Raw genomic sequence first — 15,532 nt, forward strand, 5'->3', positions numbered from 1 at the left:
CATTGTCAAGTATGCAGGTAGTATATGTATGCTAAGAGTGTGTGCTTGCAAACAATACTGACGTTTAGATTTCTGAACTGGAACTTTTTTTAAATACAGGTTAAAAAGCTGAGCATTTTCCGTTGTTTGCCAGGTTTTACTATTTACAGATGTAACACAGGGTGTTTCCCCAAGTGGCCAATTCCATTGTTAAAAGTCACTGTCAACAGTTTATTGTATGTCAGTATTTAATATTTTTCTTTGATTAAATTTTTTTACCCCTTGTATTAGGGCCTCCCTAGTGTGTGCTTGGTGTGTGTGCGCCCTGCGGTGGGCTGGGACTGGCTCCAGCAGACCCCCCGTGACCCTGTATTTAGGATATATAGCGGGTTGGATAATGAATGGATGGATGGATGTATTCGGGCCTTCCAAGCCAAATGAATAGCCATGGCTGTGGAACTTCTATGTTGATGGTATGACCATTTCATATTGTAACTATCATTTTTTGTATGTCTGTATTTAATGTTGTGTCCAGGTTTCCAAAGGACCATTTTGTGGTGTCTCTGTATTTCATCCTCGAGGCCCCCTTCAATTTTAATGAGTTGTGTCAACTTTAGTCCTCTCTTCTTTCATTGTAGTATTTGTAGAGGGAGGATTATATCTGGTTGCTGGTTCCCATTTTTGTCACCTTCTACAATTTGTGTTGGATATTTGTGTTATGTTTAACTTATTATATATTTTTTTTTTTTTTTTTAATTTCAACATACTGTCCATAGTGATTTTGAAGTTCCAGAAACGCCTACCTTTCAAAATCCAGATCATTTAAATGTATGTTTATAATGGTTTGCATAAATATTTTTGTAACATTAAACTCCTTTTAACAACGTGACTCTGCTCAGTCCTCTTTAGAATGACATGCTGGCTTTGTGGAAGAGCTGGTGTAGAATGTTACTTGAGAACTCCAGCACCAAGGGGTAAATGAAATTTAAATTTCCTTTAATAACTCTAATTTAGTTCTGCAGCAATATGGCAAATATACTTAGCCATATTGTAAATCAAAGACAAATAGTCCAAATGTTTACCATTATAAACTTAGTGCTTCTTTTTGAAATCACTGAAGTAACTGCTCACATCAGACTGAGCGAGCAAACGCCTTTCTAAATGAAGGCCAAGAACCATACAAAAAATTAGAAGGTACAGAAACAATGAACAGCCAGGAAGGGGTCATTTTTTGTGCTTATTCTTTTGGTTCTTTTTTAACATTTCCTTAGGTAAATATTATTTTCTATGTTTTTAGGTTTAGACTTTATTGAGCCATTAATGAGAAGACAGAGTAAAGACTTGGCACTACATCTGAAATGAACAAATGTCTTGCTATTCTGTTCCATAGCACTGCATTCTGCAGATTTCAGATTTTTTCTTTTAGAAGTGTCAGCGTCCCTTCTCCAACATCCAGCACAGGGCACTGATGAGCAGGTACAGACGCATCATTTTATAAACTTCCATAAGAAAGAAATTACATTTTGTTGATGCTGGCTTACAATGCCTGTGGTATAGTGAAGAAGATGTATAAAAAGACTTAATGCTGGTCTCAGATGCCGACTGTTAATCGTTAAGCAGTAGGAGTCAAAGCCCAAAAAACTAAAAACCTGTTTTATATCTGACAAACTGTAGTACTAGTACAACTCTTAAAGGCCTTAACACATTTGAAATGCATTGTGTGCTGTATTAATAATAGTGTATTGTAAGAAACATTGAAGACTTGTAGAATCAGTGATCGAAAGCAGTAATGTTAATAATGTATAATAAATTAAATTTACTGTACATTTTTTTTTTTTTACTTTCCTTACATTCCTTGTAAATGTGGAGGAAAAGGCTATGAGCTTTATGATGACCATTTAAAGAATTTTCTTTTTCTTTTTTAATATAATGTATTACAGCAGCATGGAATCCTTCAGCATTTCACCGAGGCACAGAAGTGGTGTGCTGAGAACATTTGTGTTCAGAGGGCGAATCTCACTACCTGCATTAGTCAATGGACAAAGACGACACTGAGGAGGCCCTTCAGAAATTTGATTTGCTATCTGAATTTCCAGAAGAAGAGGAGAGGGAATATGTCTTTAGACATATTTTTTTCACATACGGAAGACATGCATCTGTTTTTAGATTATCGTGAGAGGAAAAAGGAAAATGACTGAGTTTTGTGAGAAAATGTAACAAACATACATGTCCCTCATTGTTCAGTTACAACCTACAATTCTTGTTCTATACTGTATATATTCTTTAACTTTTTTGTAATAAATGTTGCAAACCAACTTCATCTTTACAGTCCATTGTCTTAGTGTTATGTATTAAAATAATGTTTTATAAAGCAGGGCAAGGCAATAATTTATAAACCACATTTACAACAGCAGCCAGAACTGAACCAAAGTGCTGTACAAGAAAGGGTAAAACAAGCAGTTCAAATATACCATATGTACACATCACAACTGCAAGAATAACCAGCCATTACATAAAAGATAAACTTAAAATACCCATATATACATATTTATAATCCTGAATGTACGTGAGCCAAAATATACAAAAAATGTCAACCTTTTGGAGGGTCAAATGGCAGCAAGAACAAATAAGACTTTAATGATGACTTAAAAATGGCCTGTGATGGAGCAGACCTAATATAATAAGGAGAGCCATTCCAGAGAAAAGGAGTAGCCACCACAAACACCTGATTCCTCCTTTGCTTCAGCCTCGACACAACTAAGAGCATCGGGCTAGTAGACCACAGGGATCTTGTTGGCATATACAAGTGAAGAGATGCCAAGAGGCAAGATGGGGCTGATCCACTCAAACATTTAAAAACAAGAAACAGAATTTTAAAATCAATTCTGAAATGGACCAGAAGCCAGTGAAGTGAGGTCAGTATTGGTGAAATATGGCCACACTTACCAGAGCCTTCAATAAGCGAACAGCAAAGTTGTGGAATAGTTGTAGGTGTCGTAACAGGGCTTGACCAATACCTACATACAAAGAACTGCAATAGTCCAAATGAGATGCTGTAAAAGCTTGGATGGCCTTTTCAAGATCACAGAAAGAAAGAAAAGCCTTTACCTTAAAGTCTCAGCTGGAAAAAGCTTCATTTAACTTCACAATTTATCTGTTTGTCGAGTTTGAATGAGCTGTCACAGATCACACCTGGGCTAACTGAAGCTTTATGATATGTATATGGAAAGGGGTCCAAGAGCAATATCAGAGACACTCAAACTAACTCTTGAACACCATGATCACAGTTTTATCATCATTTAGTTTAAGAAGATGCATTGCCATCCAGGTTTTAATATCATTCAAGCACACATGGAGAGTATTTTCTCGCTTTGATTTTAGTGGCAAATATATTTAAGTGTCATCAGTATAGAGAAGCCATACTTGTTAACAATGGAGCCTAAAGGTAACATGCCTATCAAAAAGATAGCTGGTCCAAGAATGGAACCCCACAAGTAAGAGGAGCTACAGAGGATGAGAACTCACGCAAAAGAATAGAAATGCTCCTATTTCTTAGATAAGATTTAAACCATTTCAGGGCATTACTTTGGATGACTACATACTATTCAAGGCAGGATATAAGAATCATAAGATCCACAGCATCAAAAGCTGAGGTAAGATCTAGCAGTACAAGAAAGGCAGAATCTCCAGGATTAGTAATTGGGAAGAGGTCACTGTTAACCTTTAACAAGGATGTTTCAGTGCTGCAAGAATATCTGTATCTGGATTGGAATTTTTCCAGAATACTATTTTCATCTAGAAATGTTTGAGGTAGGACAACTTTTTCAAAGTCTTTAGATAAAAAAGGCAGTTTAGAAATTGGCCTGAAATTTGACACATTAGAGGGTCCTTATTTTGTTTTTTATAATACGTTTCTGCACCACAGCGTGTTTCAAGGCAGCAGGAACACAACCAGAAATCAAGCTAGCATTTATTAAGGTAACAATACTTGGTCTGACAGAATCAAAAAAACCATTAACTAATCAAGAGGGGACACTTTGTATGATTCAGGCGTTACAACAAATCAGACAACAGAGACGATGACGCACGCAGGCACAAAGTGGTCAAAGACAGCTGAACACACTACGGGAAGAATCCTGAGCAGGCAGTGACACCAATGACCTAAACACGGTAATCTTATTTACAAAAAAGTACATCTCCATTTGGAGAGTAAGTTGGGGTATGCAACAAATGACAAATTCCTAATACAAGAAAGGGTATATGGCGATTAAATGATTTAAAACCACTAAAAAATTGATTTGTAATTATTGTATCGACCCAAACGAAACATTTTTAAAGTTTAAAATCTGTTAGTTCTGTTCCAAAATAAATAAAAACGACGGTTTATGGAAGTGCAACTTTCAATAATGCAAATGTTTGCATTTCTTTAGAAAAACAAACGATATAATATCTATTAAGCAATTTGAGAGATTGCTTCACTTTTTTTGATAAGTACATATTTATAAGTTAGGGAGAACAATTACGAACACCATGTTCAAGCATAGGGGTGTTCATATGTGCACTTGGCACCAGGACACCCTAGGCCTCAGTTCGATGATCGACTTTGTGGTCGTGTCGTCGGACTTGCGGCCACATGTCTTGGACACTCGGGTGAAGAGAGGGGCGGAGCTGTCAACTGATCACCACCTGGTGGTGAGTTGGCTTCGATGGTGGGGGAGGATGCCGGTCAGGTGTGGTAGGCCCAAACGTGTTGTGAGGGTCTGGTGGGAACGTCTGGCAGAGCCCCCTGTCAGAAGTAGCTTCAACTCCCACCAGAACTTCGACCACATCCCGAGGGAGGTGGGGGACATTGAGTCCGAATGGGCCATGTTCCGTGCCTCTATTGTTGAGGCAGCTGACCGGAGCTGTGGCCGTAAGGTGGTCGGTGCCTGTCGTGGCGGCAATCCCCGAACCCGTTGGTGGACACCGGCGGTGAAGGATGCCGTCAAGCTGAAGAAGGAGTCCTACAGGACCCTGGAGACAGCTGATAGGTACCGGCAGGCCAAGCGGAATGCGGCTTTGGTGGTTGCTGAGGCACTCGGGCGTGGGAGGAGTTTGGGGAGGCCATGGAGAACGACTTTCGGACAGCTTCGAGGAGATTCTGGTCCACCATCCGGTGTCTCAGGAAGGGGAAGCAGTGCATTGTCAACACTATATATGGTGGGGATGGTGCGCTGCTGACCTCGACTTGGGACGTTGTGGGTCGGTGGGGGGAGTACTTCGAAGACCTCCTCAATCCCATTAACATGCCTTCCAATGAGGAAGCAGAGCCTGGGGACTCAGAGGTGGGCTCCCCCATCTCTGGGACTGAGGTCACCGAGGTGGTCAAAAAACTCCTTGGTGGCAGGGCCCCGGGGGTGGATGAGATATGCCCGGAGTTCAAGGGTCTGGTTGTTGTAGGACTGTCTTGGTTGACACGCCTCTGCAACATCGCATGGACATCAGGGACAGTGCCTCTGGATTGGCAGACCGGGGTGGTAGTCCCCCTCTTTAAGAAGGGGGATCAGAGGGTGTGTTCCAACTACAGAGGGATCACACTCCTCAGCCTCCCTGGAAAAGTCTATTCAGGGGTCCTGGAGAAGAGGGTCCGTCGGATAGTCGAGCCTCGGATTCAGGAGGAACAGTGTGGTTTTCGTCCTGGTCGCGGAACAGTGGACCAGCTCTATACCCTTAGCAGGGTCCTGGAGGGTGCATGGGAGTTTGCCCAACCAGTCTACATGTGTTTTGTGGACTTGGAAAAGGCATTCGACCGTGTCCCTCGGGGAATCCTGTGGGGGGTACTCCGAGAGTATGGGGTACCGGCCCCCCTGATAAGGGCTGTTCGGTCCCTGTACGATCGGTGCCAGAGCCTGGTCCGCACTGCCGGCAGGAAGTCGAACCAGTTTCCAGTGAGAGTTGGACTCCACCAGGGGTGCCCTTTGTCACCGATTCTGTTCATAACTTATGGACAGAATTTCTAGGCGCAGCCAGGGCATTGAAGGGGTCCGGTTTGGTGGGTTCAGGATTGGGTCACTGCTTTTTGCAGATGATGTTGTCCTGTTTGCTTCATCAGGCCGTGATCTTCAGCTCTCTGGATCGGTTCACAGCCGAGTGTGAAGCGGCTGGGATGAGAATCAGCACCTCCAAATCCGAGACCATGGTCCTCAGCCGGAAAAGGGTGGAGTGCCCTCTCAGGGTTGGTAGCGAAATCCTGCCCCAAGTGGAGGAGTTCAAGTATCTTGGGGTCTTGTTCACGAGTGAGGGAAGAATGGAGCGTGAGATCGACAGGCGGATCTGTGTGGCATCCGCAGTAATGCGGGCTCTGCATCGGTCTGTCGTGGTGAAAAAGGAGCTGAGCCGCAAGGCGAACCTCTCAATTTACCAGTCGATCTATGTTCCTACCCTCACCTATGGTCATGAACTATGGGTAGTGACCAAAAGAACGAGATCGCGAATACAAGCGGCTGAAATGAGTTTCCTCCGCAGGGTGTCTGGGCTTTCCCTTAAAGATAGGGTGAGAAGCTCAGTCATCCGGGAGAGTAGTGCCGCTGCTCCTCCGCATCGAGAGGAATCAGATGAGGCGGCTCAGGCATCTGATCAGGATGCCTCCTGGACGCCTCCCTGGTGAGGTGTTCCGGGGAAGACCCAGGACACGTTGGAGGGACTATGTCTCTCGACTGGCCTGGGAACGCCTTGGGATTCTCCCAGAAGAGCTAGAAGGAGTGGCCAGGGAGAGGGAAGTCTGGGCATCTCTGCTCAAGCTGCTGCCCCCGCGACCCGACCTCGGACAAGCGGGAGACAATGGATGGATGGAATTATGCATTAAAATTAAAAACCAGGTAAACATCTGAAAGTTTAATAACTCCACTTGAAATTTATCAACATTATAGCGGCAGCGAAGAACAAAATTAAGAAAACACAATTCAAGACAAACAATGGAAATGAAGGTATGAACTGTATTAGTAAGCTGGATCATTTAAAAAAATTGTTCAATATAAACATACTGATCATCATTTATTTTGTAATATAAAGAAAAGCCAAGCAAAATGACACCTTTTATTGGCTAACTATCTTTTTAGTTAGCCAATAAAAGGTGTCATTTTGCTTGGCTTTTCTCTACATTCATAATGGCTAACACGGTACAACACCCTAGTACTTTTGTAATATAACAAATTAATGTCATTAACGGAATTTTCCTTTATTGAACGAGGTTCCAGAAATAATGTCAGACATGCCGTTTAGTACAAAAGTACCATAAAAATAATTTCAAATATTTTGAATGATAGAATTCCCTATAATAGCAGTTAGAGCATCCACATTCAAATTTAGTATGGGGTTTCCTTAATCTAAAAATATGTTATGCCCTCTTTCTTTTAACAATCGAATCCTGACTCAAATTATAAAACTGTTTAAGTAAACACGACAGTAATACCATAAAGAGAAACTCGGATTCTTGCCTCGTGATTGCAGGAAGTCATATTAATATCGTCTTTTAGGGTTACATGGTAAATCAACGTTACTAGTTTTTCAACGAAAGCGATGTTACAGAGGACGGACGCGAATGCTGGGGGCGTAGTGTGGAAGGCAGGAGGCGCGGAAGGCCGAGTCTGCGACCTGCAGCCGGATACAATTGGAATTTTTCTGTCCGTACGCCATGTTTTAGTATAAAGTCTAGAGGGTGGTCCAGATCTAACTATGCAACTTTTAATGCAATGCAATTCAATTGTTGCATAATTAGATCTGGACCATCCTACACACACGGCGTTATGCAGGAGGCCCCATTTCACAAAATTAAAATTTAAAAATTATGGCAACAACTTATATTAGTATGTGCAAAAACCAGCGATAGTGCTTTTGCACTATGGAGAAAAGCTGCCTTCAATTCATAGTTATGTAAATATTCCTCCATCTGGTAGCTATTGTAAATGAGACAACTTGGGTGATAACGGGTTAAACGGAAATTCTGTAATCCATGGAGAACATATAAAGCCAAACCATCTTAAACCAAAAAAACGCCAGAGTTGCAATGCACACACAAAAAATTAACTTCAACAGCATCATCAGTTCAATTCAAGGAAGGGTAACTGCACATATTTACCAAAATTCTGCAAAAAAAACTTGCTTCAAATAAACTTAAATCAGAGGAAAACTGTTAGAAAAATCTCGTTCTCCAAAAATAATTTACTTCAAGACAAGTTACTGAAAACATTACACAACGGCAACTGGCCCGACAACTACCACCCTATAATAGAAACCAGGAAAAGTGCACATCCGCCTGACTGCTTAAATGTCCCAACAAAATGAAGCCAATAAAAATTATCGTCTAACCCCGTTATTTAAAAATCCAGATTTGCAGATGAAACAAAAATAATCAAATGGGGGAAGTGATACTTGCAACACTACTCAACACATTACACTTAAAAGGAACCCCGAAGATTAACGTGCTCAGTCAATTACAAAAAGAGCGACAGGACAATGCAAGGTTAATTTAAAAGACAAAAAACACTGCAATATGCGGAAAATAACCCGCTCTAAGCCGTTTTCTCCAGGTGGGGAGAACCAGGTCCGCCAACAAGCCTGCAGCAGACAAACCTTGCGTTTTAGTTGTCGAATAAGCCCGCCCACATCAGCAACAAGTTGCGCAAGCACTTTAGAACTATGGGAAGACGAAATCCACGTGCATTTAGGTTTCGCCCAATGGCCACCATCTTTACTGAATTACAGTCGATTAGAAAGTTACAAGAAAGTCCATGCATCGTTGTCAAACGCTAAAGTCACTTCAAAACAAACTGAACACTGCTGTTAGGAAATTTTATACGTATAATCAGAAAGAAAATGAATTAAGCCGTTGTCACTGTCGTCGCAAAACACCGCCCATCCCACTGAAACGTCATTAAAGCGTGGTTGAAGGCCTATATATCACGACGCCATAATGGCACACAAATCGCCTTCCCACCAAAATTAAGGAAGGCAAACCTTGTGTGCCTATAATTTAATCCAATCAAAGCTAAAGCTTAATTTTAAAAAAGCAATTTGCTACCGGATGTTAATATCTGCATAGTACCATACTCTGCAAAGATCACGAGTTTAACTTAATTATTTCAACACCCCGCGCACTTACATCAAGATGTTTGGAAAATATCTAGCAAGACGACCGGTTAATACTCACCATCGGCGGGTTGCTGGAAGTTGACATAGGCGTAACCGAGAGAGCGACGTGTAATCATATCCCTGCACACCCTGATCGACAAGATAGGCCCTGCTGGGCTGAATTTCTCATACAGCATGGCCTCGGTGACATCCGGGTGCAGATCGCCAACATAGAGGGAAGCCATCGGGTAACTCGGTGCGCTGGGATTCATCTCGGTAGTTCACGAAAACAAAATAAAAATGAAAAATACGACGACGTCAGAATTCGTTAAGTCGTTTAAGAGTCCCAATTAAACGTGTAGATCAAGGCTGCGTCTTTAGTGTCGTAATTCTTAACTTCTTAAAAGACAAAAGTAGTGAAAATATAAGATGGTCAAATTAAAAATCTTTTTCAAGTTGCCTCTTCAAACTGAACGACTGGAGTAAAACCAAAAGAGAAGATAAAAAATCAAATGCAAAAATGGTAGGCCTTTCCGTCACCAGACACCAAGGTTTTTCTTCTGCGATTTTTTCCTTTTTTTACTTTCTTGACCAGTCGATGGAAAATGCTTCACCGTATTTTTTTTATTAAAAAAATAAAAAGGAAATGTTTTTGTGTTTTTATTGTTTTTATTAATTTTTTTATTTTTTTTTAATTTTTTTAAATAAGATGTGTGCCGAGGCTACCTCAGGAGCACACACTCACACACACAGCACTAACAGCCGGGGTTTAGGGGAGGAGTACATTCAAATACGTCTTAATTTATACTCCGCTTGCGTCATCGAATAAACCATTGCTTACCAACGAGAAAAAAGGAGGGTGGAAAGGAATATACCACCAAGGACGTTCTTGTAGCGCAGAAATGCGCAGATGTTTAGGGTTGGTTGGGTGACACCTAAAAAAAAAAAGTTTAAACTAAGTCTTTATATAATGCTATTATTATGTTATAAAGTGCATAATAAAAGTGAATTAACCAACATGTAAAACTACATTTGGGAGCCACATTCTGAACCTTCTTTTTCCAGTATACTGTCGTGGGCACCGAGAGACTTTGCGGGTGCGTTCACTTTAAGTAGAATGCTCGTGCTTAGCACTTACACAGAGTAACAGACAAAAAAAAAACAGACGTAAAAGAAAATAACTTTACAGATACCTAGATTGAAACAAGATGACACAGAACCAAATTCAACATCGTTTCGCTCAAATTTGTTATTTCGAATATATATATATATATATATATATATATATATATATATATATATATATATATATGCTTTGTTATTAAACCGTTGTAAACCTATAACAAACGTTTAAAACTCTGTATACAGGTATTTAAAACATCGGAAAAGCAAAACATTTGCATGAATCTGAACACGTAGCGTCGTAATACATTACTGCAAAATAATGCAAAGCTTTCAGGACACCAAAAATACAGTTTCCTTTTGAAAGGATAGCTGACATGAAAATTCAATAGGGTAAATAGTTGTATTGAAGAAAAGTTGTAATACTCTTACCTAACAAATCAGGAATGGGATGGGTTTGTCAATCACCTACTTCTTAAGGCTTCAACACTCTTTTGAAGTGTTATTTAAACTGTTCCATTTTTATTGCACCATTGATTGTAATATATTGAAACTCAAAGCAAACCATTTATTTTTTCAACCAGTTGTTTCCTTTCAACATAAAAATGCTTTTGAAATAATTATACGCATTTTACATAAGCTATGCTTTTAAAATGTTAATTTCTTCAACCCCTCCCCCTTTCCCCCAACCTTTTCTGGATATGGTACACTTCCCTTCTGGTGAAGTGCAATGCATTTTATACAAATGGCCAACCAGTGTACAGTACACCACTAAGCGCAATTCCGTATAGTTAACAGTGTCAGTAGCAAGGGAGAGTGTAACCAGCTGCAGTGGCGAGAAACAATTACAAAACCAATCCGCCAGAGTAGGAAGTTTGTAGCCAGCGTTATCTGTCACGCCTGCCTCCATCAAAGCGCGTTTGGCAGCTATTCAAGAAACAACTCTTGCATGGCCTCTGTTGGATGCGACCTCGACTGCTGTAATGGTTTGAAGTAACAAACAGTCATGCCCGAAATTATCGGCACCCCTGGAATTTTCCCAGAAAATGCACCATTTCTCCCAGAAAATTGTTGCAATTACAAATGTTTTGGTATACACATGTTTATTTCCTTTATGTGCATTGGAAGAACACAAAAAAAACCAGAGAAAATAGCCAAATCTGACGTCACACAGAACTCCAGAAATGGACTGGACAAAATTATTGGCACCTTTTCAAAATTGTGGGTAAATCATTTTATTTCAAGCATATGATGCTCGTTTGAACTCACCTGTGGCAAGAAACAGGTGCTGGCAATATAGCAATCACACCTGAAGCCAGTTAAAATGGAGAAGATTCCATGATGGTGGCAGGTCCAGTTATGAGGGAAGAGGCCGGTCTAGGTTCATGCGAACCGGAAGTGACGTCACTCAGCAACTCACCACCAATTGCTGGATCTGCAGGTATAATGAGAAGGGAGGCATTAAGTGACAGTGCCATCCCTTGGCACGGAGTGGTAGACAAGCCCTTTAGTTATCTCCTAAGTGTGCATGTGTGACATGGCCCCCACCTCAGCTCAGATCTTTAGGTTCAGGTGGCCCAAACCAAGAGGTCATATACCAGTGAAAGAGTGCTGGTGTTGGCACAGTGGCAATGTTGTACCTTAAACTTGAATGGCTGGTGCTCCAAGAACCATCTCATGATGTGTGGGTTCAACGTTTTGTGCAAAGAAATCCATTGGAGAGGGGCATTTTCATTGACAAGAGTGAATTTGTGGCCCAATAGGTGTATCTCAGCTGTTCCTTGGCAGCCTATCTTGTTTCCTGGTCCAGTAGTTTCTAGCTCAGGTACATAATCGGGTGTTCACCACCGTCAATGCTTTGGTTCAGCACAGCAACAAAACTTGTGTCTGAAGGATTGGCCCTGAGAATAAAGTAGAAAGAAAAGTTAAGAGACATCAATATAGGTGCTGACATGAGGGCCTGCTTATGTCACAGAATGCAGTCTCTACTTTATCATCTCATGCCACCATGTTCAGAGCCCACTATTTTGTAAAATTAAATAAGGGCATAGCCCTTTCAATGAAGTGGGCAACAAACTTATAATAGTACCTTGCTAACCCCAAGAAGGCTTTAAGTTGCAGCTTGGTTTGTGGACAGGGCCAATGTAAAATGGCAGTAACTTTGGAATATTGTGGATGAACCACCCCTCCACACTCCATTTAGTCAAAATATTTGGCCTTGGTAAGTCTGAAAAAGCAATTTTTTGGACTTATCCAAAGGCCAGCCACACATTGTATCAGAATTACAGCTTGAATGTGCTGCATATGTTCCTTCCATGTGCTGGAATAGATAATGACATTATCTAGATTGGTGGCACTACAGAAATTGTGGGATTATGGTCCACAATAGAAATAAAATCCTGCAGTACTTCTTTAAATTCCTTGCTTTGTACCCCAGTAAATGAGTTACTGTCAATATACTAAAAACCCAGTTGTGCTTCATTCACTCAGAATATTGAACCAATGTAGAAAGTATTTCAAGTTAGAGAAGCTTTTATCTGTGGCACCTCTGCATGATAACCACCTTTTCCACCCTCTCAAACATACACAGTTTTTAATGTTTAGAAAACATGCAGGATTAAATCATTTAGAGATTTGCACATAGATAATGTCTATGCATCCTACGAACAATTATACTCCAAATTTAACTTTCTATCAACACAGTTCTTCCACTATTTCCAAAATCTGCCCAATTTTCCTCACCTCCGACATAATTCTATTCCGGTAGAAGTATTGAACAGTCTAGAGGACTCAGACAGAATTTCTGTAATATATAAATACATTTTAAAGTCCCTTCCTTTCAAAGATCCCAGAGTACAGTGGGAAAAGTATCTCTTACTCAACATTTCAGAAAAGGAGTGGAAGGTAGCCATGCACAGAATTCACTCAAGCTCTATATGCACAAAGCATACAATTAATCAACTTAAAATCTTTTATCAAGCACATCTGTATCATTTAAAATTGTCCAAAATGTTTCCAGGGCAAGATCAAACCTGTGAACATTACAATCGAGCTCCAGCCTCATTGGGCCATACATTTTGGGCATGTACCAAATTAACATCATTCTGGACAAAAATCTTTAAATGCTTTTCAGACAGCCTTGGTGTCACAGTCTCTCCTAATCCATTAACATCTTGTGTTTGGTGTACTCCCACATGGGCTTAAATTGGAGAAAGACAAACAGATTGTAATTGCCTTTACTTCACTATTGGCACTTAGACTTTTCTTGCGTAACTGGAAGAATCCTAACCCACCACTTTTAAGTCATTAGGCAACTGATGTTATATACTATTTGAAATTGGAAAAAATCTAATTCTCACTTAGAGAATCTGTTCAATACTTTTTAAAACCTGTCAGGATCTAATCAATAACATTTTAGAATAAGCACTTAAATCAGGGAAAAGGATTTTCCCCTAGTCCTTTTCCCCTAGCTGTTGACTTTGCTCTCTTTCTTATGGGTGGGGGTTAATTTTAATTTAGTTTTGTCAAGTTTGACTGGCTTGTATGAAATGTTACTTGCTTTTAAAAGAGATCAATAAAATGTAAAAAAAAAAAAAAGAAAAGAAAAGAAATTGTGGGATCATGGCACTTTATCCACCAAATGCTGGAAGGTGACTGGTGCCCCATAAAATTCAAATGGTATTTCCAGTGTCTACTAGGGGTGCTAAACACATTTTTATACTTGGCAGATTCTTTTAATGGAATTTGTCAGTACCGTTTTTTCATGTCAAGAGTGGTCAGATAACATGCTTTTCTGAGGCACTCAAGGAGTTTATCCACTTGCAGCATCTGATAGGTATCGAATCAGGAGACTTGATTAAGCTGATGGAAGTCATTGCAAAAGTGCCAGCTGCCACCATGCTTTGGGACTAGAAAGATGGGACTAATTCAGGGACTAAAACTTTCCTCAATATCACCAAGGTCTAAAATTAGCTTGATTTCAAGCTCTACTTTTGCTTATTTTGCTAAACTCTTTTAATCAGTCTGGGTTCCACGATGATATTGTGAGCAATCAGAGAAGTCCACCAAAGGTTTTCATTCACCAATCGCAGGACAGACAGGATGGCTGATTCTAGCTCACATCACTGCTGGGATTTCTGATTAGTACCAACATTTAAAGCTCTCTATTAACAAAGAAAGGTTTTGGCTGACTGGAGTGGGGATTGAGATCCTGTTCCTTCATGACTTTAGCAAATTCATGAGTTAAACATACTCAGCTGGCTGATGATTTGGTTGTTTCGCCAAGTAGTCTATCAAACCTCTTCTCTATTTGATCTCATTGGGGCCCTGCCAATGAGCTAACAATTTGAAATGCAAGGTGGGGATAAAGACCATGACATGATCACCAGGATTGAACTCAAAGAGGGTTGTACCATGGTTGTGGTTGTATCGGAAAACTTGTACTGCTTGCATATGCTCCATGTTTTCTTTAACAAGGGATCAAATCTTGCCAAATATAATATACACAAGAATATTGGTGGAAGTGAGTGCTTCATTTTTCACCATTCTTTTAGGATGCTCAGTAGATATTGGGATTGTCTTACTTATAGTAGTTCAAAGTGTGAGAACCCCATCAAGGCTTGTGGGACTTCCCAGCATGCATATAACACGAGGTGGGGGGAACTGATCCCAGTTCCTCCCATCCTTGGCTACTACTTTATGTAACATTTGTTTGAGTGTCTAATTAAACTGCTCTAAAAAATCATCAGTTTGAGGATGGTATACTCAGGTTTTAAGGTGCTTTATTTTGAGTAACTTGGAAACTGCCTTTAACTGAGGGAAAGGCTGTCCCTTGGTCCAGGAGGACTTTGTTTGGGATGCCCATATGTGCAAACACCCCCACAAGTTCTTATGTGATACTTTTAGAGTTGCAGTGGGATAGCCTCATGATATTGGGTAGCATAGTCCATGAGAACCAAAGTGTATTTGTGTCCTCATTATTTATCACAAAATGTGGACCCTGTGTCATGCAATATGCAGTCCATTGCCCATCTAGTAGAACAGCTGCTTTCTTAGCAAAATTCAAGGAATCGTCTTTCCATTGTTCCCTCTTAAAGGATGCCAACAACTACCAGAATATAAAATGAAGCTAGGAGAGAGGATCAGATGTGCCCTCCGGGGGTGGAACTTCAGATTGCAATGTCTTGGCTGCTGTCACTAGCCTCATATTGAGTTGTCATGCTTCCCCAGGGAAAGAGTACAACATAGAGGCAACTTGGGGTGGGTTTTCCCTATCCATAGTGAGGCCCACTAGTTTCTCAAGTAGTTTCTCAAACTGGCTCCA

At 40.5% G+C, this 15,532-nt stretch overlaps 1 protein-coding gene across 2 annotated transcripts in view; it reads right to left on the bottom strand.

Moving 5' to 3' along the window:
• The window catches only part of LOC114641917 (polyadenylate-binding protein 1), a 41,244-nt gene extending 31,372 nt beyond the window's left edge, over positions 1-9,872 (bottom strand). For both annotated transcript variants that reach the window (XM_028790942.2, XM_028790941.2), the window contains exon 1: positions 9,167-9,872. In XM_028790942.2, coding sequence (XP_028646775.1) covers positions 9,167-9,359 — 193 coding nt within the window. In that variant the 5' untranslated portion in view covers positions 9,360-9,872. The remainder of the gene's footprint in view (positions 1-9,166) is intronic.
• Between the last annotated feature and the right edge of the window lie 5,660 nt (positions 9,873-15,532).

The sequence above is a fragment of the Erpetoichthys calabaricus genome, chromosome 13 (assembly GCF_900747795.2).
Source record: "Erpetoichthys calabaricus chromosome 13, fErpCal1.3, whole genome shotgun sequence".
NCBI lineage: Eukaryota > Metazoa > Chordata > Cladistia > Polypteriformes > Polypteridae > Erpetoichthys > Erpetoichthys calabaricus.